Source organism: Lepidochelys olivacea, assembly GCF_965140295.1.
Source record: "Lepidochelys olivacea isolate rLepOli2 genome assembly, chromosome: 20".
Taxonomy (NCBI): domain Eukaryota; kingdom Metazoa; phylum Chordata; order Testudines; family Cheloniidae; genus Lepidochelys; species Lepidochelys olivacea.
Window position 1 is genome coordinate 1774571 of NC_140430.1, and position 23812 is coordinate 1798382.

The 23812-nt window shown below is 59.2% G+C and overlaps 1 protein-coding gene across 1 annotated transcript; it reads left to right on the forward strand.

Moving 5' to 3' along the window:
• Positions 1–9844: 9844 nt before the first annotated feature.
• On the forward strand, positions 9845–15136 carry LOC311510341 (tubulin alpha-1C chain). Its single transcript, XM_084609933.1, has 4 exons — positions 9845–9950; positions 12712–12934; positions 13031–13179; positions 14065–15136. The coding sequence occupies exons 1-4, from the start codon at positions 9948–9950 to the stop codon at positions 15037–15039; spliced, it is 1350 nt and encodes a 449-aa protein (XP_084466059.1). The 5' UTR covers positions 9845–9947; the 3' UTR covers positions 15040–15136.
• Positions 15137–23812: the final 8676 nt, after the last annotated feature.

The window sequence follows — 23812 nt, forward strand, 5'->3', positions numbered from 1 at the left end:
GTCACAGCAAAGGCAGATGGGACCCTTTGCCCCTTTGCTCTGCTTAGCAGGGGTGTTGAACCTGTGTGTGCGCGTACCGGCTGTGTGCACATGGAGATGGATGCGTTGCAATCAGAGAGGCGCGTGTGTGAGGCTGTGGTTTCTGGGCATGCAGCGGATCGTGCTATTGCCCAGGGCTCAGATTCAGCTTTGGCCAGCCCTTCCTGCTCCAAATCCCACTGAAGTCAATGGAAAGCCCCCGATGGGGCTGGATCAGGCCTGAGCTGGTCACTTGGCCGGCAGGTCTCAGCCAAGGGGGGCACATGTTTCTTCACACAATTTGAGAAGCAAAAGCGATTCGTTTGTCGCTGAGTCTAAACCAAAAGGCTCGTCACCACTGGATGCAGGGTAAAAAAACACATCGCATTTGGAAACCCCCGGAAAAGTATTCCTATGAATAATAAATAACGGTAATGAGATCTGACTATTTCCCAATTACTAAACAGATATCAACCAATTCATCTGACAAGCCGTTAACTTGCAGTGTGTTTTAATCATTCTTATGCTTATCTTTAAAATCAGTGTATGTTATTCCCCTGGTCTGGTCTAGTATGGCAGTTCCTGCGTTCCTGTTCCTCCTGAAAAACCATCCAGTGCTTATCTAGCTAGCTATCCCCAGAGAGACCTATCTGTGGGTCACCGAGTGCATGGTTTTGGCCAGCATAGGTGTTAAATGTATCTTGCTCCATGGCAGACTGTGAAACCATGCGACAGCCATATCAGCAACAACCACACTGGGAAAGGCTCCTGTGCTTGACAACTATTGTTTGCCAAGGCGGCTGTTCACACGGTTGGGGCTCCGGGAAAGGCAGGGTCTCCACCGGCCTCTCTTTAACCCAAAGGAGCTTTCGGGGTGGAGCTAAATGCCTTGAAAATTATAGTTCACAATAGCAACGCAAAACCAGAGCTGTCTTCCTTTGGGAGCAAGGCTGTGCAGTGGGTAGAGCAGAAGACTGGCCATCTGCGTTCTAGGCTCTAGTCCCAACTCTGCCAGTGACTCACTTGGGCAAATCACTTCCTCTCACTGTGCCTCAGTTTCCCCGTGGGGTTTGAAAGGGAGTTGTGGCACTTTTGTGGCACCACTCTTTGGAAAATGCCTTGCGCTTTCAGGAGAGGAGCAGGAGAGCCGGGCAAAGGAGATTTGTGCGTCTCCCCTCCCTTTCCGGGGCACGGCCCGCTCTCCCCGTGTGCTGGATGAGAGAGCATTGCAGAGGAAAAGCGTGGGTAGATCTGGTTTGGGGGCAGAGCCCAGTGTCAGGGGAGACACAGGGTTTGTGTGCCAGCCTCAAAAGGCCTTTTAGGTCCTGGCTGCACCCTCATTTCTACTCAGTGAAAATGCAGCTCAGCCTTGCACCGCGTGCGGCCCAGAGCCACATGCCCGGCTTGGACCTTGCAGGGTTGGTCGGGTTAAAACTCAGCTCTGGGCCTGGCCGCAGGAACTAACCATGTTTGAGCCACGTCCCTAAACCAGCTCACAAGGCTGCCAAGTCTCAGGAAGGGCGGGCGAGCGGGCTGGGCGCTGGCGTGGGCTCAGGTCTCTGTCCCCCAGGCCCCGCTCTGAGACCAGGGCTAACCCCTCCCTGCCTGGCTGGAGTGCTGGGAGGCTGACGCAGAGCACGGGGAGAGGTCAGTACAGCAGCGAGCTGGGCTGGGGAGCCACGGGTCCAGGCAGACACGGACGGTTAGCGCATGGGCTGCTGGGACCCCAATAAACCCATTGCCCGGCCCTAGCCACGCTGCGAGGTTCGAGCTGGGTTGGACCTGGGTCCCTCGATGCAGCAGAAATCGGGAGGGGCCGTTGGAAAGGTCTCAGATCCCCTCCTCCACCTTCATAGAGCCTGTCAGAAACACATTTCCCACTGGCCCCCCGGCATTGCACGACAGGGGACAATCGGGGAGGGTCTCGCCCGACCCCTCCCCCCCCCACAGGAGGGGAGCTGGCAGATCCGCTGACATCAGGGATGGGCCTGAGCAGGAGGGAGACCCCCCCCCGCCCACGTCCGGCCATGCCCCAGTTGCTCTGGTTTCATACCAGGCTGTTCCTGGTCCCCTCACAAAGGCTGGACAAAGGGGCCGTGCAGCTGCAGAAAAAAGCGGCCCAGCTCCCTCCCCTGCGTCCCCCTCTCCCGCTCCCTCTGTCTGTCTCGCCTGCCCCGCCCCAGGCCCTGCGGCAGGGAGGAGGCGCCTGCGGTTTGGGAGGGGTCTGTGGGCCAGCTGGCTGCTCCCGGATCTCCCAGGCCCACACGTTGACAGTTGCTCCCCTCCCCAGGGGGATCCACCCACTGCCCCTCTCGTCCTTCCCCCCAGGGTGGTTCTGCCTGGCAGCTGGGCTGGGCTGTCCGGCCGGCGGGGGGCTATCGCTGAGCTGGGGGGCCTCCGTGGCCTGTGGGGAGAGCTTCTGGCAGCTGGGGCCAGCAGCCTGGGTAACGCCCTGTCACTCAGGCGGCTGATGGCGAGGCCAGGTGGGGAGAAACCGGCCGGCTGGCCTAGGGATGCCCCTTGCCTGAGCCCTGCGCCCCACACGCTGGGGATGAGCCATTTCCTGGCGGAGGAGCCCCACGTGCCTTCGCTCCATGTCTCCTTTCGCAGACGGTTTCCAGCATTTCTGATCCAGGCAGATACCGATGTGACGGTGACACAGAAACGTCTCAGGGAGCCGGGCTCCAGCCTTGGTGCTGGGGTCTGGCTGGGAAGCCAGGGAGAGCAGCGGGGGGCGGGGAGCATGGCTCTGGGTTTCCAGTTCAGGCAACTCCCCTGCAAAGCACATCACCTGCCCCCACCGACTGCTCACCCCTCGGCCATCCCCACACACCGCCATGACCCCACCCAGCCAAGGAGGGCGGATTAAAGACCCTTTGACCTGGGATCTGGACACCGGGAACTGAGGCAGCGAGAAGCCAAGCACCAAACCGAGCCCTGGCACAAGCCAGTGCAAGAGGCCGGATGATGCCCCCACCAGGCCCCACAGATCTCTCTGGGGTGGGGGCAGTGAGGGGGAGTCCAGTGCTGTCCTGGGGAACCGAAGGGCTCATGCTACAGGGCCCCACCCAGCACTAGCAACCCTAGCGTGGGACGAGTCCCAGAGCCAGACGCACAGGACGTGCCTCTGGCTCGTTGCCACCTCGCGGCTCGCTCGGCCTGTTGGCAAAGCAGCCACGGAGCAGGGGCGCGGCTCGGGACTGGCTCCTTGTGGCTACCCACCGTGGGGGAGGGGGTCGCTGCAGACGTGGGCTCTGTGAAGGGGAGAGGAGGAGGAGCCGAAGACCGCATTGCGGCAAAGCCGGGGATGGAAGGAGGGGGAGAGAGGACCGAGATGAAGCAGCAGCCGCAGCGCCTGTGAGTCCCCCCTGTGTTTGCATTTCAGATGCATGGGGGTCTGTGCCATTGCAGGTCCACTAGGGTTGGGGTGTTAGAAACACTCCCTTCGGTGGCTATTATGGGATGTGCATGGCAGCTCCGGCCTGGCCCAGGACCCCGGGCACTGCACAGACACAGAACATGTCTGTGCAAAGCTTTGCAAGTGGACAAGGCTAATTATCAATGGCGATGGACCCAATCCCCAGAACCCAGCCCCCCGCCCCATGGTTTGGGGTGCTCAAAATCCAGTCCCAGCTCTGACTCGTCTTTCCTTCATGCCAACCCCCCAGGCCGGCGCCCTCTCTCCCCACGCTGCGGGACCTGGGGGGCTGAAGGTCTTGGTGCTCACCAGGTGGTTACTCCCCTGCTCTGAGCAGGGGGGTGCTGAGCACGCAACTGAGCCCTGGTGGGAGGGGGCTGAGCTTTCTCAGAGGTCTGGCTGCTTAGGGAATGTTCAACCCCCACGCGGTTCTGTGGGTTGATGTGCAGCCAGCCTCTCCCCCCCACCCCCAGAGCTTCATGCGTGTCACTGAACTCAGAGTAGGGCTGCCACCTCTGAGGTGAGAAACACTGGGATGTCCGGGGTGAACTGGAACCTGAGAAACTGGAGAGCTGGGAGCAGGTACCAAGCCCCCGGACAGATTTCCCAGGACCTGGACAGGTGCCAGCCTTAACTCAGCTCAGCCAGCCCCCAAACTCAGCTCCCGCCCATGTGAGCCGAAGGAGATTCTCCATTAGCTCCCAGCAGTGCCGGGCCTATGTCACACAGTAAAGCCGCTCTGAGGCAGTGCTGCACTAACCCCTTCAGGACAATATCCAAAGGTTTCTTTCAACACCAGCTCGAATTCCGCCTCCGAACACGGTGAATAATACCCAGTGTGGTGGGGGGTGGGGAGCGGGTCAGGACAATGTGCTGAGTCGGATGCGTGCATGCTGCAGGTCCCCGGGCCTCGGTGCGTCTCCCTTCACTTCTACTGAGCCATGGGGGAGGCTTTTGAAAATCTTACTCGTCATCTGTCTGTGCTTCAGTTTCTCCAGCTGGAAAGTGGGTAAAATAAAACCCCTGGCCGGCCTCCCTCGCACTTGAAATCCAGGCGGGTTCCCTATCGCTCTAGCCTTGTCTGGCGCGCACCCGCGGGGTGAGACACCAGAGAGGACTGCATTTCCCTGAGTCCCGGGGACGAGGGAGTCCTGCATGTGTCATTTGTAAAGCGCTGGCTGAACAGAGCACTAGATCAGGGGGAAGTAAAGGAACAATGCTCGGTATGTGCTTTGCTGAGCTGCAGCCTGCCGGGCTCACGGAGCCAGCCCAGTGCAGGGTAAGGCAGGGGGGCAAACGCTGTTGCCACAGTTTGCAAAGGGCTGGTCTGTGCCCACAACCCACGGGCCACCCCGGGCCTCTGGCAAAGGGAACATTTAGCTGCAGCGCCACCTCCGGGAAGCAACGCGAACCGGCAGCGCAAGGGAAGGGCGGAGGCCTGCAGCAAAATCCGTCCAGTGGGAAGCCATCACCACGCCAGGGTCTGCAGCCTGGTGCGCAGGTCCCCACCCTGGTGAGACTCGCACCCGCGCCCGGGCAGCTGCTTAGTCATTCAGCAGTGAAAGACCCCGGGACAAGCTCTGCCCCTGGGCGACCTCTGGGTAAAGCCCAGGGGGTTTCCAGCAGGGAAACAAGGGCTTGGTTACACTTGAACTGCGCTGTCAGGCCAGTTTAGCAACACTGCTCTCGTTCACACCCCGACAGGTGCTGAAACGAGGGGTGTGGGTGGCTGCAGCACCCCCTGACTTGAAGAAGTTTCCACTCTCTACAGGGTTTCCAGTTTGATTCAGTGACTCTCAGCCCCCCACTGTACAAATTGCTCCAGCAGCACCCCTGCATCCCGACCGACATGGTCAAACCAGCCTCACCTGCGAGTGTGGACCAGGCCGAAGAGCAGAATTTGGGCCTGTTCCCAGACTTGGCAGGTGCTGCTGGGTGGCCTGGCGCTGACCGTCCCTGAAGAGCCATCGCACCGCAATCGAAGTCTGCCAGCTAACACGGTCCCTCCCGATCAACCGGGCGTGGGGCTCAGGAGCCGGGCGTTCCTCACTCCTGGCTGCCTGGCTGGAGAGTGGCAGAGGATTGATCCCGTGGGATGGCTGCGTGGTGGCCACTGCGGGATGCGGTGGGAGGGGTGTAAGGTGCTGGAGGGCACGTGTTCCCATCCCCACAACCAGTCACAACCAGGCTGTGGCCTAGGGAAACCCCGCTAGATGGGGTGCAGGAATGAGGCCCCTTGCTAAGGTCTGAGCAGTACCTCTTCTGGGTATGATCAGGAGACCAGCCACTGAGACCCTTCACAGCCCCCAGCTTTCAGGGGTGGCCTGATCATTAGACATCCCTAACCCCCCTCCCTCAGGGCAAGGTGAAACTTCACCACCCCGGCCAAATGCCAGCCAAGGAGAATGATCTCTTCCCCCCATTCCTTCTGCGTTCTGGTGCAAACCCAGCAGGAGCTGAGTTCAGGAGGGGCCAGAGGCTGGAGAGATACAGCCCCAGTAGGCTCAGCTGGGGGGGGGCAAGCAAAGGGGACCCAGGGGCTGCTCTAACTTACAGCTGCCGACAGACCACTTCACATCCCATGCCGCCCAAGCTGCTCCCAGCACCTGCTATGCCCGGGGGTCATGAAGGAGGGAGAGGGCACAGGGCCATCTGTGACTGGCGAACACCAGTGAAAAGTAGGGAGGGGGCTTGTTAATGTAACTACTCAATTTTCAGAGGTTCCCAGCATGATTGAGAGCCTCCCCCCCGCCCCCCGGGTCAGTTCCCCACCTGGAGAAGGGACAGCGAGCGCCCAGGGGAACGTCACTGGGCATGCTGCTGCTGCCCCCGCTCCTCTCGCCTGCCAGCGCCCCCCCACTCCGGCCTGGGACTTCCTCTTTTCCTGCCCTTGTTTGTCCTCTTTAATTCCTGTTTGTCTTTAACATTGGTTTGCCTTTCCTGCCCACTGCCGGCCTGTCCGGCCTGCTGCGTTGCCAAGCTGGGTGCCCTGGCCCCGCCCGAGGAGCTCAGATCTGTAACAACAGCTTGGCCGGGCGGCCGGGGACCAGCTGGGAGCCTGTCCGTCAGTGGCAGGTTCTCACCCCAGCTGACCGTACGCTTGGCCCCCGCGGTCATGCTCGGGCCGGGATGTTTTGGTGCCTTTACCGATGGGGAGACCCAACACCCGCCCGGGCCCTCGTCCTGACTCTCAGCCCTCGGGAGTGAAAATGACCCCAGAGCTGGGGCACGTTGAGCCGTGGTTTGAGCGACAAGGTGCCGGTCTTGAGCTGCCACCGCCAGCTTCTCCCTTTCTGATACGGGCTCACGAGCAGTGGGGGGTGCAAACCCTTTCCGAGAGGAAGAGCCCCAGAAGGATGGGGCGGGGGGAGCAAGTCAGCACACCAGGATGTGCTCGTGCGAATGCCGTCCCGGTGAGAGGGTCACACTTACGGCCCTGGGACTGGAGCCCGCGGCAGCAGGGCGAGCGCCCGCCCCCAGCCTGAAGAGACCCTCGCTGGGGGCTGGGCCTGGGATGTACCTGAAGGGGCCTTCAAGGGAGAGGCGTCCCGCCCGCACACAGCCCGTAGAGAGCTGCAGTGGGACTGGCCCTGCTCCCGGCACATGGCTCACACGGTGGATCAGGGGCATGGCCAAAGCGTCACAGGGGGCCAGAATGGGAAATGGAATGTCTTGGAGCGGCCAGCGCCAGCCGGGCCCCACAGAACAGGGAGCCCCTGCAGACCCCGTCCCTGCTCCACGTGCAGGATGGGAGTAACTGAGAACTGGGGCCTTGTCCTTGGCCTCTCTCCTGACATCATGGCAAGCGGCTGGGCTGCTGGCGGACGTTGTTTCCAGTCCCGTTGGCAGGTGGGCTGAGACCCCCCTGCTCATTTAATGTGGGACCCAAAACGGCTGCCACCAGGTGACAACTTGCAGTCACCTGCCGCCTTGGCCAGAACTGACCTGGGGAGCCAGGTGTCAAAGCTGCCCCAGTGGCCGAGGGGTCCAATGCCTGGTGAATGCTAGTGCAGCCTTTAGAGCTGTCATGCCGCCCGCCGTGAGGTTCCTGCTTTAGTGGAGGAGGAGATTAAATTCCTGACTTTATTAGTTGCCTTTGTCCCACCCCCAGCCTGCTGCGTGGTTTTTCCCTAAGGAAACTCCCCAGGATCCCATTGTCAAAATGGAAAAGGAGGACTCGTGGCACCTTAGAGACTAACAAATTTATTTGAGCATAAGCTTTCATCTGCCTCTGTCATTTGTTTTTATGACTAACTAGCCCCAGTTCCCCAGGTAGCTGTAACTGACCCATACCCTGGAAAGTCCCACAGGTGGGTTCACTTGGGGCAAGTGGCCTTGGCTTTCACAAGAGATGCCCAGAATCCGCGCTGTGGTTAGTACCAAGCAGCAAAGAAAGCCGGGTACTGGCCCTGTAGCTAATCCAGTGACTATTTGAAAGGGCAGTTGTCAAACACGCATGGATTACAGGTGTTCGCCATGTCCTAGCCATGTTGGTACCCGGCTGACAGAGGGACAAGGTGGTGAGGTAATGCCTTTGATTGGCCCAGCTTTGAGGACAAAAGCGGAAAGAAAGCCAGGCTCCATGCAGAACGAAGGTCACGTGCGTCCTGCAGGCTAAAGTCTCTCCTCGTCCCCACTCCCTCGCCCCACAGCGTGTCATCCAGACAACATGTTCCCCACTGGGCCAGCCAGGGAGGGGAGAAGGGCACTGAGTTCAAATCCTGACTCAGACACAGGCTGGGTGCTGGAGCCTCGGGGCAGCCACTTGTCTGTCTGGGTAGTGGGGATAACAACATCGGCCTCCCCAGGGAGTCACCAGGGTTAGCTAGAGCTAAGCACTGTTCTGATAACTCCTTCCCCCCTGCTGCCACTCGCCACCGCTCGGCGGCAGTTCCCAGGCACGTAGGGGCATCCGACAGGTGAAACAGGCAGCAGAGCTAGACTCCGGACAGGGGCAGCCGCACAAGCTGGACATGCTGGGGGAAGAGGGTGGGCGGAAAAGTGCCCTGGGAAAGCGCAGCGAGGAGCCTCCTTGGGGAGAGCCTGCGCGAGGCAGGCAGCCTTGCTGGCCCTCCTGGCCGAGACAGGGCCAGGAAAATGCCTCTACAGCCAAGCCTGGGCTCCTGGCGTTTCGCCTGGGGGCATAGGCTGATCCGGAGCCGGTGCCCCAGGTCGCTGCCCCCACGAGCAGGGTCAGCGCTGGCCTGCCAAGCCTGGTCGCTCAGGCCCTGTGCACGCTAGAGCCTTCTCAGACCCCCATATGCCCCCCCGCCGGGGCCTCGCCTGCCCACCGCAGCCCCCCAGCCAGGCTGCAGGCCGGTGGGGATAATGCCATGTCGCATGTCCCTGGGGCTCTGTGCCCACAGACCCCCCCCCAGTTCCCTCCAGGGGGCAAGCGACCCCCCGTTACAGGGGGGCACCCCAGGAGAAGGGGGAGTGTTGATAGCAGGGAGTTGACTGCTCAGAGGGAGCTCCCCAGCCACACCTGTGGCCCCAACCCCTCACCCTGGTCTCAGGCCCTTCATGTGATCTGCTGCCCCCTCCCTCCACTGTCCTCCCCTCCCCAGGGAGGTGCTGCCTTGTCCAGCCCCCTCCTCATTCACTGAACACTGAGCTACCAGCCCCCCCCACACTTCCTTCTGCACCCCACCTCCCCAGCCCATCGCCCCTGTGTCTCCCCCACCCCCCCGTGTCTCCCCCAGCCCACCTCCCACCCCCCCATGCCTCCCCAGCCCATCTCCCCCAACCCATCACCCACCCCCGTGTCTCACCCAGTGCTCTCCCACTCCCCATGCCCCCACAGCCCCTCCCGCATCTCCTACCCCCAGGCCTGCTAGGGTTGCCAGTTGTGGTTGGACACATTCCTGGTGGTTTCTTCACATGACAAAACCTTTAATTAAAGATTTGTCTTTAATTCCTGGAAACTCCAGGGCAATCCTGGAGGGCTGGCAACCCTAATGCCTCCCCATCCCATTCCCCCACCCCCATGTCTCCCCCAGCCCATCCCCCCTCTCTTGCACCACCCCACGGTCCCCATCTCCCCCACCTCCCATGTCTCCCCCAGCCCATCCCCCATTTCTCCCACCCCCATGGTCCCCATTTCTCCCCCATGCCATCCCCCCTCTCTCCCACCCGCCCATGCCTCCCCCCAGTCCATCCCCCATCTCCCCCAACCCCTTCCCCATGCCATCCCCCATCATCCCCACTCCCATGTGCCCCCCCAGCCCATCCCCCAGCCTCCCTCCCTCCCCCCTCCACATTCCACTCCGCGTTCGTCATCCACTGCGTGCGAGTTCAAACTTTCGAACCTGCCAATCAGGACACCTTGGGGGCGGGGCTTAGACGAGGGGCGGGGCGTTGAGGGGACACACACCTATCTCCCCGCCCCTTCAGCCTTAGCCCCGCCCCCTCGGGTATATAAGGCCCCGCCCGCGGGGCTGCCCAAACTTCTTCTCACTGGAGACTCCCTAAAGGGTCGGATAGTGAGAGACGCCGCTGCCCCCCCACAGTCATGGTGAGTGCGGGGCCCGGGTTCGAGTCCCCCGCGGCGAGCCTTCCACGCGGGACCGTGCGCACTGTGGGGGGCGGCTGGAAGGGAGCTGGGGGGCAAAGTGTGGGGGAGGGGCGCGATGGGGCTGGGCGGGCCGCGTGGGGAGGGGGCGGGCTGGTGGGTGGGGGGCGCCCTGGGGCAGCCGCAGCTCGGCATGCCGGGGGGGGGGCACCGGCTGCAGCGACTCCGGGGCCCCAAGCATGCGTGGGCCCCACTCGCCGCGCCTGGCCCCGCCGCGCCCCGTGACCTTGGGGGGGGGGCCCAGCGCGGGCCCCCCCCGGGCTCCGGAGCATCCCCGGGCCGCGCCCTCGGCTCCTTGCTGCGCCACGCGGGGCGGGCCCAGGGAAGCGGGGGCGGGCCGAGCTCGGCCGGAGGCGGAAGCTCGCTGGGGGGGGGCGAGCTCGCTGCCCTGCGGCCGGGTCGGATCGGCCCCGGGGGCCGGGGGGGTGAGCTGGTGCCTGGCGGGAGTTCTCCGGGGCGGGCCAGGCTCGGATCTGCCCCGGGCTGGGGCCCTGCAGACAGGAGCGCCCTGGAACCGGGCGTTATTGCTGGTCTGCGCGCTCGCAGGCGGGTATAACGCCTGGCCACGTGTTTCACTGCGGGGGGGGGGGTCTCTTCACAGTGATGGGGGACCGACCCCCCCACAGTTACAGACAGGGATAGTGAGACTCCGGGCCCAGCTGGCCTGCGAATCCACTCCGTGGCCACCCTTGAGAATCGGACCCAGGAGTCCTGCTGGGCCCAGGACACCGGAGCCTGGCTTTCCAGCTGCTTCTGCTAGGCCATGGTGGCCCCAGAGACCGGGGCCCTGGCCCTCGGAGCTAGCGGCCACGGGGTAGACAGCTGGTGCCGTGTGAACGGAAGCTGTAACCCGCAGCGGCAAGTGACTTTCGGGTTGGCCCCTTGGGAAGGCGCTGGGAAGATGCCCTGAGGGCAGAGAGGCGAGCCAGGACTCCCTCAAGGTGAGATAGGAGGGAGTAGTGAAAGCGGGACTGGCAAGAGGAAGTGATGCCGGTTGGAGAGGGATTAGGCTGGCCCCATTGGTCCTGGGTACAATATTCAGGAGCATGCAAATATCCTGCCCCCCATGCATGGGAGGCCAGTGCTCTCTCCTGGGTCTGCGCCCCGCCCCGGGGACCTGCCCCTGTGGTGATGCGCAGGCTGCTGGGCCTGAGCGCCTTGCTTGGAGCAGTCAGGGGGTGCGTAATGCTCCGAGTCAGCCAGGGTCACAATGGGCCTGGGATAGCGAAGGGCCTGGCCCGTGGCCCGCATTAGTCAGCGCTTCAGCGGGGCTAGGGGTGACTTCATTTTAGAAGTCGATGGCCATTTCAAGTGACCTGAGGGGCTTCCAACAGCGAATGGCAACATAGCCTTTGCCAGCTCTCCTGACTTCTGGGTGCCTCCGTTTGCCCTCTGTGAGGAGGAGGAGGTTTTCCTACCCCTGGGGAGGAGGATTAGGGTTTGTGCCCTGCGAAGCCTTAGTCAGGTGCCAGCCTGCATTTCAGCAGGGACCGCCTCAGAAGCCCTGTGGCCGCGAATATGGAGAGGAAACACTTAGAGACAACGTTTCAAATGTTTCAGAGATGCTTGTGGGACGTTTCCATGGGCTCCGACAAGTTCAGTCCCTTGGCTTCCCTGGGGGGCAGCCAAATCTCTGCTTCGGCTGGAATTTCTGGCCACTTTAACAACTTTTTTAGGAAAAGAGAAGCCGTTTTCCAGACCTTGCGGCTGGCTGTACTCTGGCTAGACTCGCCAAGGTGCAGTGCGACCTCCCCTATGGGGTTAAAACCGGCTGACCACAGCCCTTCAAATTACAGCTTTTGTGGCTGCTTATCTGGCATGTTTTTCCATGAGTCAGATGGCTGGAGCTTGCTGGTTTAATCTGGCTTAAAGGGGAAAAAGGGCCTTCTATTGAAAGAATAGGACTGAAGCAGAGGCTGAATTAGCTCAGTGAGGGTTACACAATCGCTGGGAAGCCATGGATCAGGGACTGAAAGGAGGAATTTGCATGTTTCCATGGGGCCCATCAGGAATGTTCCCTGGAGCTGGAGGCTGGCCTGCGGGTATACAAACTGGTGGGACCCAGGGAAGCAACACTTCAGCGACTAGGCTGCAGCTGAGAACTTGCTGCCTCATCACATGTCTGATTTTGGGTCAAATCTGCTTTGACCCTGCAAGCCAGAGCTGCCTTGACTAGCTGCTTTCAGGCACCCAGCCAGCCTGTAATGTGGCTTCTCTGAGCTGATGTGGTCGGGGAAAACCCTTGTCTGGCCTGGTTCGGGAGCCGTGTGTGTGTTCTGATAGATGCCTTGGCTAAAGAAATGGTTCCTTAACAGTCACAGCATACTCTTCCCACCCCAGGGGAGTGGTAATTGGCCACAATTCTGTCAGGGCCAGCTCCCTTCCTGCTGGGGGGCTTCCTCTTGGCTCCTCTCTAGCCTACAGACTGTTTCCTGGAGGTGTTTGCACTGTGGGTCACATGCCTCATTTGTAAATCTAATCTTTCTAATCATAGATTCTCAGGGTTGGAAGGGACCTCAGGAGGTCATCTAGTCCAACCCCCTGCTCAAAGCAGGACCAAGCCCCAACTTTTGCCCCAGATCCCAAATGGCCCCCTCAAGGATTGAACTCACAACCCTGCGCCGTCCAGCCCCATGATCAGCTGGTGACACTGGGTGCAAAACCACCCCCAGCCAGGCTGCTCAATGTCCTTTTCTCCCCGCAGCGTGAGTGCATCTCTATCCACGTCGGCCAGGCTGGTGTCCAGATCGGCAATGCCTGCTGGGAGCTCTACTGCCTGGAACATGGGATCCAGCCTGATGGCCAGATGCCCAGTGACAAGACCATCGGCGGAGGAGACGACTCCTTCAACACCTTCTTCAGTGAGACGGGTGCTGGCAAGCACGTCCCCAGAGCAGTCTTTGTGGACTTGGAGCCAACAGTCATAGGTGAGTTCTGGGCTCCCTGGAGTAGAGTCCTGAGCCTCGTGTTCCCGTGATCTCCATGGAGAAGGCGCCTAATGCTAACTCTTCTTCCCTCCCCAGATGAAGTGCGCACTGGGACCTACCGCCAGCTCTTCCACCCTGAGCAGCTCATCACCGGCAAGGAAGATGCTGCCAACAACTATGCCCGTGGGCACTACACCATTGGCAAGGAGATCATTGACCTGGTTCTTGACAGAATCCGGAAGCTGGTGAGTGAGTCTCTGCCCAGTGAGGCCAATCTGGGGTGTGCCCACAGCATTGTCTGTGGTCCAGCCTTGGCAGCAGAACGGTGCTGATGCGTATATGTGCCAACCCCCGTTCTACCTGAATTGGCTTCCTAGCAAACGTCTCCTGTTCCGGACGGGAGCGAACCCTTCTCCCTGTTCAGCAGCAGAGCAGGGAGGGGCTGAGGGCCTGTGTCCTAGACAGCTAGGACAATGGAGTGAGCATGCTGGTGAAGGGAGGGATGTGGGGGCGGGTCTGCACCCATGTTATGCAGATATTGGGAGTCTTGGATTTAGTGTGGGGTTGGAAACAGACTGGCCCCCCATGGGGCAGGGCATGAACAGAGCAGACAGGCTTATTTGCCTGCTTGGTTTCAGCCTTTATGACTTCTCACCTTCCTGACTGGCTCGTTCTCACAGCTGCCTGTCCTACCCCACTTCCATGGGGGTGGGGGGGCCCTCTGCCCCTGTGTGACACTGGAGGGGAACTACCTCAGTCTCCACCCTCTTCGCCAGGCAGACAATCACTGGTAGTAGGCGGTTGGGGGCGAAAGACTTGGCTCTGGAAGAGCTGCTGTCTCCAAGCAGTGACATCGCTCTGGGTTCCTTGGGTGGGTCTGGCTGAGGGTGCTGTCTAGAGCACCGAACCCACTGAGGGTGGGGGACCAGCTGTCAGTCTTGTGGCCAAAAGGCTCATCAGGAGCAGATGCTCCTGTCCCAGCAGGGGCGGGTGAGAAACCAAACTGTACTTGATCAAAGAGCAGAGCTGGCCAAGATGGCCTGGGTCAGGGCCTGGCACGAGCAAGGCTTGTGTGACCAGGATCTCAGTGCAGGTTCCGGAGGCAGCTTGTAATGTTTTTCTTCTAACAGGCCGACCAGTGCACTGGTCTCCAGGGCTTCCTGGTCTTCCACAGCTTTGGAGGTGGCACTGGTTCTGGGTTCACCTCCCTGCTGATGGAGCGTCTCTCCGTCGACTATGGCAAGAAGTCCAAGCTGGAGTTCTCCATCTACCCCGCTCCTCAGGTCTCCACCGCAGTGGTGGAGCCCTACAACTCCATCCTGACCACCCACACCACCCTGGAGCACTCTGACTGCGCCTTCATGGTAGACAACGAGGCCATCTATGACATCTGCCGCAGGAACCTGGACATTGAGCGCCCCACCTACACCAACCTGAACCGTCTTATTAGCCAGATCGTGTCCTCCATCACCGCCTCCCTCCGATTTGATGGTGCCCTGAATGTAGATCTGACAGAGTTCCAGACCAACCTGGTGCCCTACCCCCGTATCCACTTCCCTCTGGCCACCTATGCCCCAGTCATCTCTGCTGAGAAAGCTTACCATGAGCAGCTGACTGTAGCAGAGATCACAAACGCTTGCTTTGAGCCAGCCAACCAGATGGTGAAATGTGACCCCCGCCATGGGAAATACATGGCCTGCTGCCTCTTGTACCGTGGGGACGTGGTGCCCAAAGATGTCAATGCTGCTATTGCCACCATCAAAACCAAGCGCAGCATCCAGTTTGTGGACTGGTGCCCAACTGGCTTCAAGGTTGGTATCAACTACCAGCCCCCCACTGTGGTTCCTGGCGGTGACCTGGCCAAGGTGCAGCGGGCCGTATGCATGCTCAGCAACACCACAGCCGTTGCCGAGGCCTGGGCTCGTCTGGACCACAAGTTTGACCTGATGTACGCCAAGCGTGCCTTTGTTCACTGGTACGTAGGGGAGGGGATGGAGGAAGGCGAATTCTCGGAGGCTCGGGAGGACATGGCTGCCCTAGAGAAGGATTACGAAGAGGTGGGGGCGGATAGTGTGGAGGGCGAGGATGAAGGAGAAGAGTATTAACCGGTCCTGTCTCTTCCCTGTGCTGTCACTTCATTCTGTTCTCTCTGTTCCTGTAAAACTCTCCAGTGTCCTGTAGTCATTAAAAGTGCTCTTCCTACTTGGACCGTCTCGTTTACTCTCCTTCAGCGGAGCTCTGGCTCGGCCCTCGGGTGGGCCAGGGCAGGCTTAATGAGGAGCAGCTATTGAATGGGAGGGGGGTGGGGCTGTTCTCCACTCCTCGCCAAGCTGAACACTGGCCTGGGACCCTCAGCCTGTGACCAAGCCGCTGCATCGGAGCAGTGCCCCGGTCCCGCTTCAGCGATTCACTGAAGCCACTTGGCATGTGCTGGAGCCCTGCTGAGGGGTAGAAGTGCTGTTATGGTGACCATGCACTCGCTGTAGCTTCCTGCCTCTCCCGGAGACACTCATCCAGCTCCCATCTGCCACAACTTGGGGGCAGGGGGTGTCTGACTCCACCATGGCCTCCTGGGTGGCAGAGACCTCCCTGTGTGCTGTGCAGGGGACAGGACCCCCCTTGCTCATACAGCTGGGCACAAGACTGGGACCTGTCCCCACCACAGCCCAGTCCAAGCTGCTCTTAGCCTGCCATGCAGGCGCTGGGCAGAACTTCATTCTTGGCCTGGGGTGGCCAGGCCCTGCCAGGCATGGGGCAGGTGCTAGGCATGGGGCAAACTGCCCAGTGCTTGGCCTGGGGAGCCCCTGGCTCATGCCAGCAGGATGGGGGACAGAAGCTGAACCCAGCCAGAGATCCAGCAGCCTGACTGCTCTTGTACAGGCTCTCGTGTGCAGCTGCCTGTCCTGCTCAAAGGAACCAGGCACACCCTGGTGAGGGAACCCAGGCATCCTGCCTCCTGTTCTTCCCGGGAATGGCTGCAGTCCATCTAGGTGCCTGGACCTATTGGGTGCAGATAGTCCAGAGCAATCTCCCATTCCAGTATTAATGCCTCCCCCTGAGCTCCATCCAGGGCTCTGAGGGTCACCGCCACTTAACGGGGAAGTTTTCTCCCTTCTGTAGTCCTGGAGGAAGCCTGGGCACAGGTAGGGATAGTGTAGCCCTATGCTGACCACTCAGAGCCCTTCCCTTTCAACCCCTACTCAGCAGCATGCAAGGGTCCTTGCCCCATCCCTGTGTCCTAACTACTCCCATGCACTGAGTGGGGCCAGGACTTTGTGCCTCAGTTTCCCCTGAGTGGGGAGCTGTGCAGGGGGAGAAGGGACAGGCTGGCCAATAAAGCAGCAGATGGTGGGAGAGGACTGGCCCCGCAGTTAGGTTTGGATTATGCTTTTCTGTGGTCAGTACCATAGCAGGGCTGGATTTCCCAGTTTCCCTCCAGACAGCCCCTGGCATCCGCCTCCCCCAGCACCAGGCGGCAGCTGCTGTTGGGCCAGCTCCTGGGAGAAAAGGGCAGCAGGCTGCAGAGACACCAAGGGGGAGGCTGGCATGGGCTCAGGCCTGCTGGCCCCAGCCTGGCAAGGGCAGGGGGACACCCCCTCCTGCTAGTTTAAATGTCCTGCTAAGATGCTGTCATAGGTCCTGGCTGTGCAAATGGCACCATGTTACTCGGCCTGCCTGCTCCCCTGGCTGTAGGGGCTGGCTCCCCTCTGAGCCCTGGGGAGCAGACCCACCGTGGGCAGGGGGGTAGAGACTCCTGCCCCAGAGACATTTCAGCTTGAAGCCAGCAGCTTCCCAAGGAGAAGGGGGAGCAAGGGATGGGACTGTCATGTGGCCCAGCAGGGGCTGGTAACAGCTGACACTGGCCAGTCACTGGGGTGGGGTGGCCCTTTCTCTTCTCTCCAGGGTGGCAGTTGCAGGGGCCTGTGGGCTGGACTGAGGGGGGAGTCCAGGGTGGTGCTCACAGGGGGTTGTGGGTCTGGACTGAGGGGCACTGGTAAAGCTCTGGGGGAAGCCCAGTGTGGCAGTCACAGGAGGCTGGACTGAGGGGGGGAGCCCATGGTGGTGGTCGTGGGGGCTGCAGTCAGGTTGAGGGGCAGCGGCAGAGCTGTGGGGGGCTGTGGGTCTGGACTGGGGGAGCCCAGGGTGGCTGTTGCAGGATGGGCACTGGGATGCCCAGAGGAACAAGGTGCAATCACCCCCGAGGCCTAGGGTGCTGCTTGCAGTGTTTCTTCCTTGGCAGCTGGCTGAAGGTTGTGTCCTGCAGGGCCCCTTCTTTGGGCTGCTTCACCCCTAAAATGGCTGGGGGAGGAGACAGCAGGGGGCCCCTGCCCCATGTACACTGCAGGGGCAGGGCAAATCCCTCACCCCGGAGCAGGAGGAGCCGGGGGCTTGTCCCACTCCCTCGCTGACAGTCGATGGCCCTACCCCAGCTGGGATCCCATGGTCCGCAGCAATCATTACATAGGCCCCAGCCAGTGCTGCGATGCAGTCCCTGCTGGGGTGGGGATGGCAGCTGTTTAACAGCCAGGCTCCACACCTGTTTAGAACAAGAAGGGAAGAAGGATCCGGCTGTGGGAACAGAGGGGGCAGGATGGACGGGCTGGAGCTGAGGTTTGTTGGGGGTGGAGGGTGCTCTAAGGGTGCTGAGTGGTCAGAGCCCCTGTGCTAGAGAGAGGTGATGCCGTGCTGGGATTGCGAAGGGGACCCCTTGCTGCTCCCGGTCCACAGTGGGGGCTATTTGGCAGGCTTCCATCCAGGCACCTGCAGCCCCAGTGACGGCTCCCCGGCCCCGCTTTGTGGCAGGCCCAGCAGGTACCAAGCAGGCTGGCTAGGTAATGAGCTGGCGGGAGGGGGCTCGAACCCCTGGGAGGGACAACAAATGCCAGCTGCCAGGGCCACCGAGCTGGGGGGCCTGATGGATCCTTCCCTGCTGCCAGCGCCGGGCGCTCAGCTCTGATCTGCACCTGGGGGATTCTTGGGCAGTGGAACCTGGGCAGGATTTTCCTGCCTGGAATTTCAGCTGGGGAGGAGGGGGAATGTGTGGTGTTGGATGGGGGGGCAGGGGGACTCAGCTCATTGTCCGAGAGGCACTGGAGTGAACGCTGGGGCTGATTTCTCCTCCCTAAAGAGTGCGGGGGACCGTGAGAGTTGCTCTGTGTGTTCCCACCCTGGAAGTGCCCCAGGCCTTTTGCACTAGGGAAATGCAGCTCCTTCTGGGGTGCAGCACAGTCCCTGTGTGGTGGGGGGGGGGGTTGGATTTTAACCAGTGGCCCCCTGGCTCTTAAACCAAGTCTGCTGGGGTTTGTGCTGCACTGTAGGGTGAGGGGGTCCCCATGCAGGCCATCAGGCATAGGCCCCCATCCCCCTTTATCTGTGGCCCCAAAGGGGTGGGTGCCCCCTCTCCAGCTCTAGCTGTGGGGTTCACAGGTTCCCCCCATTCCCTCCGTGTTGTCTCACAGTCCGGGGGATGGGCGGTGCTGTCAGGGAAGGGGGGTGTCACTGGGTTCCCACGGCAAATGGTCCCACCTGAGTGAAGGGGGTGGGGGAAGAATGGCGTGAAGGGAAGACAAAGCCATGGCGGGGAGCCTCATGCTGCAGGACTGAGACACCCAACATGATATCCAATAAAATAAAAACCAGCGGGATCATCTTAAAGGGGAAAAGGCAAAATACCACATTTATTGTGAATACAGAAAGAATCCTAGTAAGCAGTTAGTTATAGCGATAACATTCCATTTATTCTCACATTCATTCACACACACACAGGTTCTGCAAGGTTATTATCGTAGTTACCAGCCTTAGAGTTGCTCATGCCAAGCCACTGGCCAGGTCCATTTTTGTAGGAATTTCTTCCTGGGCCAGTCTATGGAATTGCTTCATCATGCTGTTGCTGAATCAATCAGCGGATGGCACATTCCTGACGGCTCCGTGCTGCCAGATGTGATCTTGTTCTTTGGTTCTCCCATCCTTGAGGCTGTTGGGTGGATTCCAGTCTGCCCTCCGGGGTCCTCTGGTTATTTCCACTTGACGCCTTCTTCAGCCGATGGACACTGGATTCTTAGGCTGGCACCTCCCTGATCATTCAGTTATTATCCACACCAAGCATCCATCCACATACATCCTCTATCTCTATTTTAATCACAATTGTTAACAAAGCGAGATGAATACAACAAAAGGGCGGGGAGTCTCTGGGTGCTGTTTCTGTTGTTACAGAGTATTGCTTTGAGTTCCTCTCTGGGTGAGCGGTGGTTGTTACAAAGAATTGCTTTGAGAACAGACTCTGTCTCAGAATGTAATACTAAAATTAGCAGCTTGCAAGTTTCACACATAGTGGGAGAGAAACAGTACCAAAAACCAAGAGACCTCTGAATTAGTAATACCCTGGAATTTAAACTATGGGGAATCAAACTCATTTGTGATTTTAATATAGAACTTCTTTAATATGATCCAACAAACAGGCCTGGGCCCCCTGGAATGGGGTTATGGAGCCTTTTGCCTTGAGGTGGCCAATTCCAATCCTGCCCAGGGGCAGTGACTAGCCTCCTCAGAGACCCCCCCCTCCCCATGCAGTGAGTTCACAGGTTCTCAGCATGGACTGGCCCCCTCATTAACCCAGACCTGACTGGCCGCATAGGCTGACGGCCCTGGGTCAAAGTTGGAGCGTGGGGGGAGCTGCTGCCTGGCCTGGACCCACTGTGGGGACAGATGGGGACTTCAGTGCCCATGGTGCTGCTCTAGAAATGCCTACAGACCAGTCTGGTGCCAAGGCCCCTAAGGAAAGGACGTGGGTCGTGTCTGGGGCCGGACCCAAAGGCCACTGCAGTTAACGAGGGTTCTTCTGTCGGACTCAAGGACCTTGGGATCGGGCCACTGGGTCCGAGGGGTGCGGGAGGAGACAAGGGGCTGTGGATTGTGTGACGCAGTCATCGCCTGACCCGGGGGGAGGGGGGCGGCGCTTGGGGCAGAATCTGGCTCTTGTAAATAGTGAAGAGATAAATGAACATGGCTGAGATAGCTCCTCTTAATTAATTAGCCTCTTAGAGTTGGTCTGGCAACTTCCACCCTTCCAAGTTCTCTGTATGTATATCTATCTTCTTACTCTCTGTTCCATTCTAGGCATCTGATGAAGTGGGTTTTAGCCCACGAAAGCTTATGCTCTAATAAATTGGTTAGTCTCTAAGGTGCCACAAGTCCTCCTTTTCTTTTTGCGAATACAGACTAACACGGCTGCTACTCTGATGGCTGAGATTGTTCCCAGTTGCCTGAGAACTGGGAGCCCAAATCACTGAAGCAGATTTTAAAATGTTGATTTATCCATCCACCCATCCCCATCCACTCCATCTGTTTATTCCTGTACACCCCCTCTATCTATCCCCATCCACCCCCTCTATCTATTCCTGTACACCCCCTCTATCTATCCCCATCCACCCATCCCCATCCACTGTCTATCTATCCATCCCATCTATCCCCATCCATCCCAATCCACCCCCTCTATCCATCCACCCCCTCTATCTATTCCTGTACACCCCCTCTATCTATCCCCATCCACCCCCTCTATCTATTCCTGTACACCCCCTCTGTCTATCCCCATCCACCCATCCCCATCCACTGTCTATCTATCCATCCCATCTATCCCCATCCATCCCAATCCACCCCCTCTATCCATCCACCCCCTCTATCTATTCCTGTACACCCATCCCCATCCACTGTCTATCTATCCATCCCATCTATCCCCATCCATCCCAATCCACCCCCTCTATCTATTCCTGTACACCCCCTCTATCTATCCCCATCCACCCCCTCTATCTATTCCTGTACACCCCCTCTATCTATCCCCGTACACCCCCTCTATCTATCCCCGTACACCCCCTCTATCTATTCCTGTACACCCCCTCTGTCTATCCCCATCCACTCCCTCTATCCATCCACCCATCCCCATCCACTGTCTGTCTATCCATCCCGTCTATCCCCATCCATCCCAATCCATCCCCTCTATCCACCCACCCCCTCTATCTATCCCCATCCGTCCATCCATCCTGTCTATCTATCCCCATCCATCCCAATCCACCCCCTCTATCCATCCACCCCCTCTATCTATCCCCATCCATCCATCCATCCCGTCTATCTATCCCCATCCACCCCCTCTATCTATCCCCATCCGTCCATCCATCCTATCTATCCCCATCCATCCCAATCCACCCCCTCTATCCATCCACCCCCTCTATCTATCCCCATCCATCCATCCATCCCGTCTATCTATCCCCATCCACCCCCTCTATCTATCCCCATCCGTCCATCCATCCTATCTATCCCCATCCATCCCAATCCACCCCCTCTATCCATCCACCCCCTCTATCTATCCCCATCCATCCATCCATCCCGTCTATCTATCCCCATCCACCCCCTCTATCTATCCCCATCCGTCCATCCATCCTGTCTATCTATCCCCATCCACCCCCTCTATCTATCTAGCCATCTATCCCCCTCCACCCCCCCCGCCCGATTTAATCGAGTTTTAACAAACTTTCCCTTGTACAGACCAATTTTCAGGAGCGTCGGGTTCAACCCTTAGCTACCCAGTCCCAGCCAGCAGGTAAAGACATCCCCTCCCATGCTGGGAGCAGCCCTGCAGGAGAAGAGGAAACTGACCAGAGCCACAACACAAAACTGACCAATCCGGGCTCCTTGGGGCAGAGAAATCCCTGGCCGAAGCTGGGCATCTAAATCAATATTTTGGTGCCCAAATAGGATGCTGATCCTGAAGGATGCTCCATGCAGGCCCAAGCGCACCCCTCGAGGAGCTCCCCGCAGAATGGGGGCTGGTTTTAAGTGGTGCTGAGCACTGGGGCGGGGAAGAATCAATGGGGCTGCAGGCGCCTGGCCCCAGCCATCTCAAGTTATCAAGCTGTATGGCTGTCTAACCCTAAGCCCCAGCCCCCGCCCATGGCCCCAGGCACTGCTAAACACAGAACAAAGCAGCAGGCCCCACCCCAGGGAGCTTAGTCTCTAAGGTGCCACAAGTACTCCTTTTCTTTTTGCAGATACAGACTAACACGCTGCTGCTCTGAAGCCTCTCAAAATCAGCGTCACCAACTCTCACGATTTTAACTTGTGATACTGGAGGTTTCTCCTGAAGACCCACCTGCCAGGGTCACGGCCTCCTGCGAGAACCTCTCCTTTCCTCATTACGATGATTTAATAAAAGCTACTTGCAAGCCCTCACATCTGTGGGGTGGAGAAAGGGGAAGACAGGACTCTCAGGAACCAGGCGGCCAGTGAGCAGAGCCGCACCTTTATGATATTTTAAATCTCAGGGGTTTGAAGCTGATCTCCTGAAGTTTGGAGGCCGGACTTGTGAAGCCTGATGCCACAGCCAAGCCAAGGGCTGGTTTTGGAAAGTTTGGTGCAGACGAGGACGATGCTGGAAAGTCCTGCTGGGTGAAATTTCCAAAAGTGCCTAAGTCCCCTTTTCAAAAGTCACTGAGGCACTTAGGAGCCTGAGTCTCATTGAAAGTTGATGGCAGTTAGGTTCCTAACTCTCCTAGGTGTTCTGTGAGTCCCAATGGGCGCCTTAGACACCTAAAGATCTTTAGAAATCTGGCCCTAGCTCCTAAACCCCTTAGGAAAATGTTCTCCTTCTAATCAGCTCAGGTGACATTAATAACCCAGGGAAGGAGAGAGATACAAATGGGACCAGATGCTGCCCTGGTCCTGACATGAAGCCAGGGTGAGACCAGAGATTGCACCAGATTGACCCCAACGGGGCCAAGAGCCCCATCCACCCAGCTCTGTTCTGCCAGGAATCCCTTTGAGCTGAGATCTCTCTCTGGCTACCTCCAAAGCAGAGCCTTGTCCTTCGGAAATGGGGTTCAAGTCAGCAGCTGCCTCGCCAAGGAGCCCCTCCCTTCCCCTGCGCGGGTCGGGCTGCAGCCAAGTGCCGGATCTGCTGAGACTGGAAATCCAACGCCACTGGCTGACGTCTCCCTCACTCTCCTCTTCACGAGGCCTCGAGGTCCCTGGGCACAGACACAAAACAGTTTATGCTTCCCGTAAGCTGCTGCACCGCCCCCCCCCCCCGATAAATCTTCAGCCGTGGGGGAGGGGAAACAGCCCAGTGACCATGGCCTGGCAGGGAAATGCTCATCAAGAAGAAACCAGTCGGGCGCTCAGGGGCCATTTAAAGGCCATTAGCCCAGTATCATCTGTCTGCGCAGCCCGCTGAGCGGCTCCAAAGCTCGTCTCCCTCCCCAGCAGGGACTGGGCCAAGAAAAGCTTTTCCCTCCCCCACCCTGTGGCTCATGATCAGGGATGCAGGAGAACTAGTCACTGGGGGTGAGCGCTGGCCCCGCCCCATGGGAAAACCGACTTCTTGGTCACCTGCACAAGACAGGTAGGGGGTGGGGGGAAGGAAGGCCAGGAAGCGGAGAGGGTCCGTGACAAGACTAGGGGCTGCCGGATGTTGCTCAGGGCACATGGGACTGTGCCCCCCCCCCACACACACACGTTGGGAGTTGGTGCTCGGGGTTAAAGGGGGCATAATGGGGGGCTGTGTTCCCAGGCAATAGTGATTATCCATAGCACGGCCGTGCCTGCACGAGGGAGCGAAGCCCCGGCGGGCTGGGTGCTGCATAGACAAGGAGTGAGACAGTCCCTGCCCCAGGCCACGCACAGGCTAGACAGACAAAGGATGGGAGGGAAGGGACATCACCAAGGTCACACAGTAGGTTGGTGGCAGAGCTGGAAATAGAACCCAGGAGTCCTGGCTCCCTGCCCAGGCCTGCTCCATTATGTCAATGTTAATAGCTTGAGGCTACACTGATTGGCTCTTGTGGGGTGGGGCCAGAATTTGGTCCTCAGTCAGGACTGCACCTCATCCCC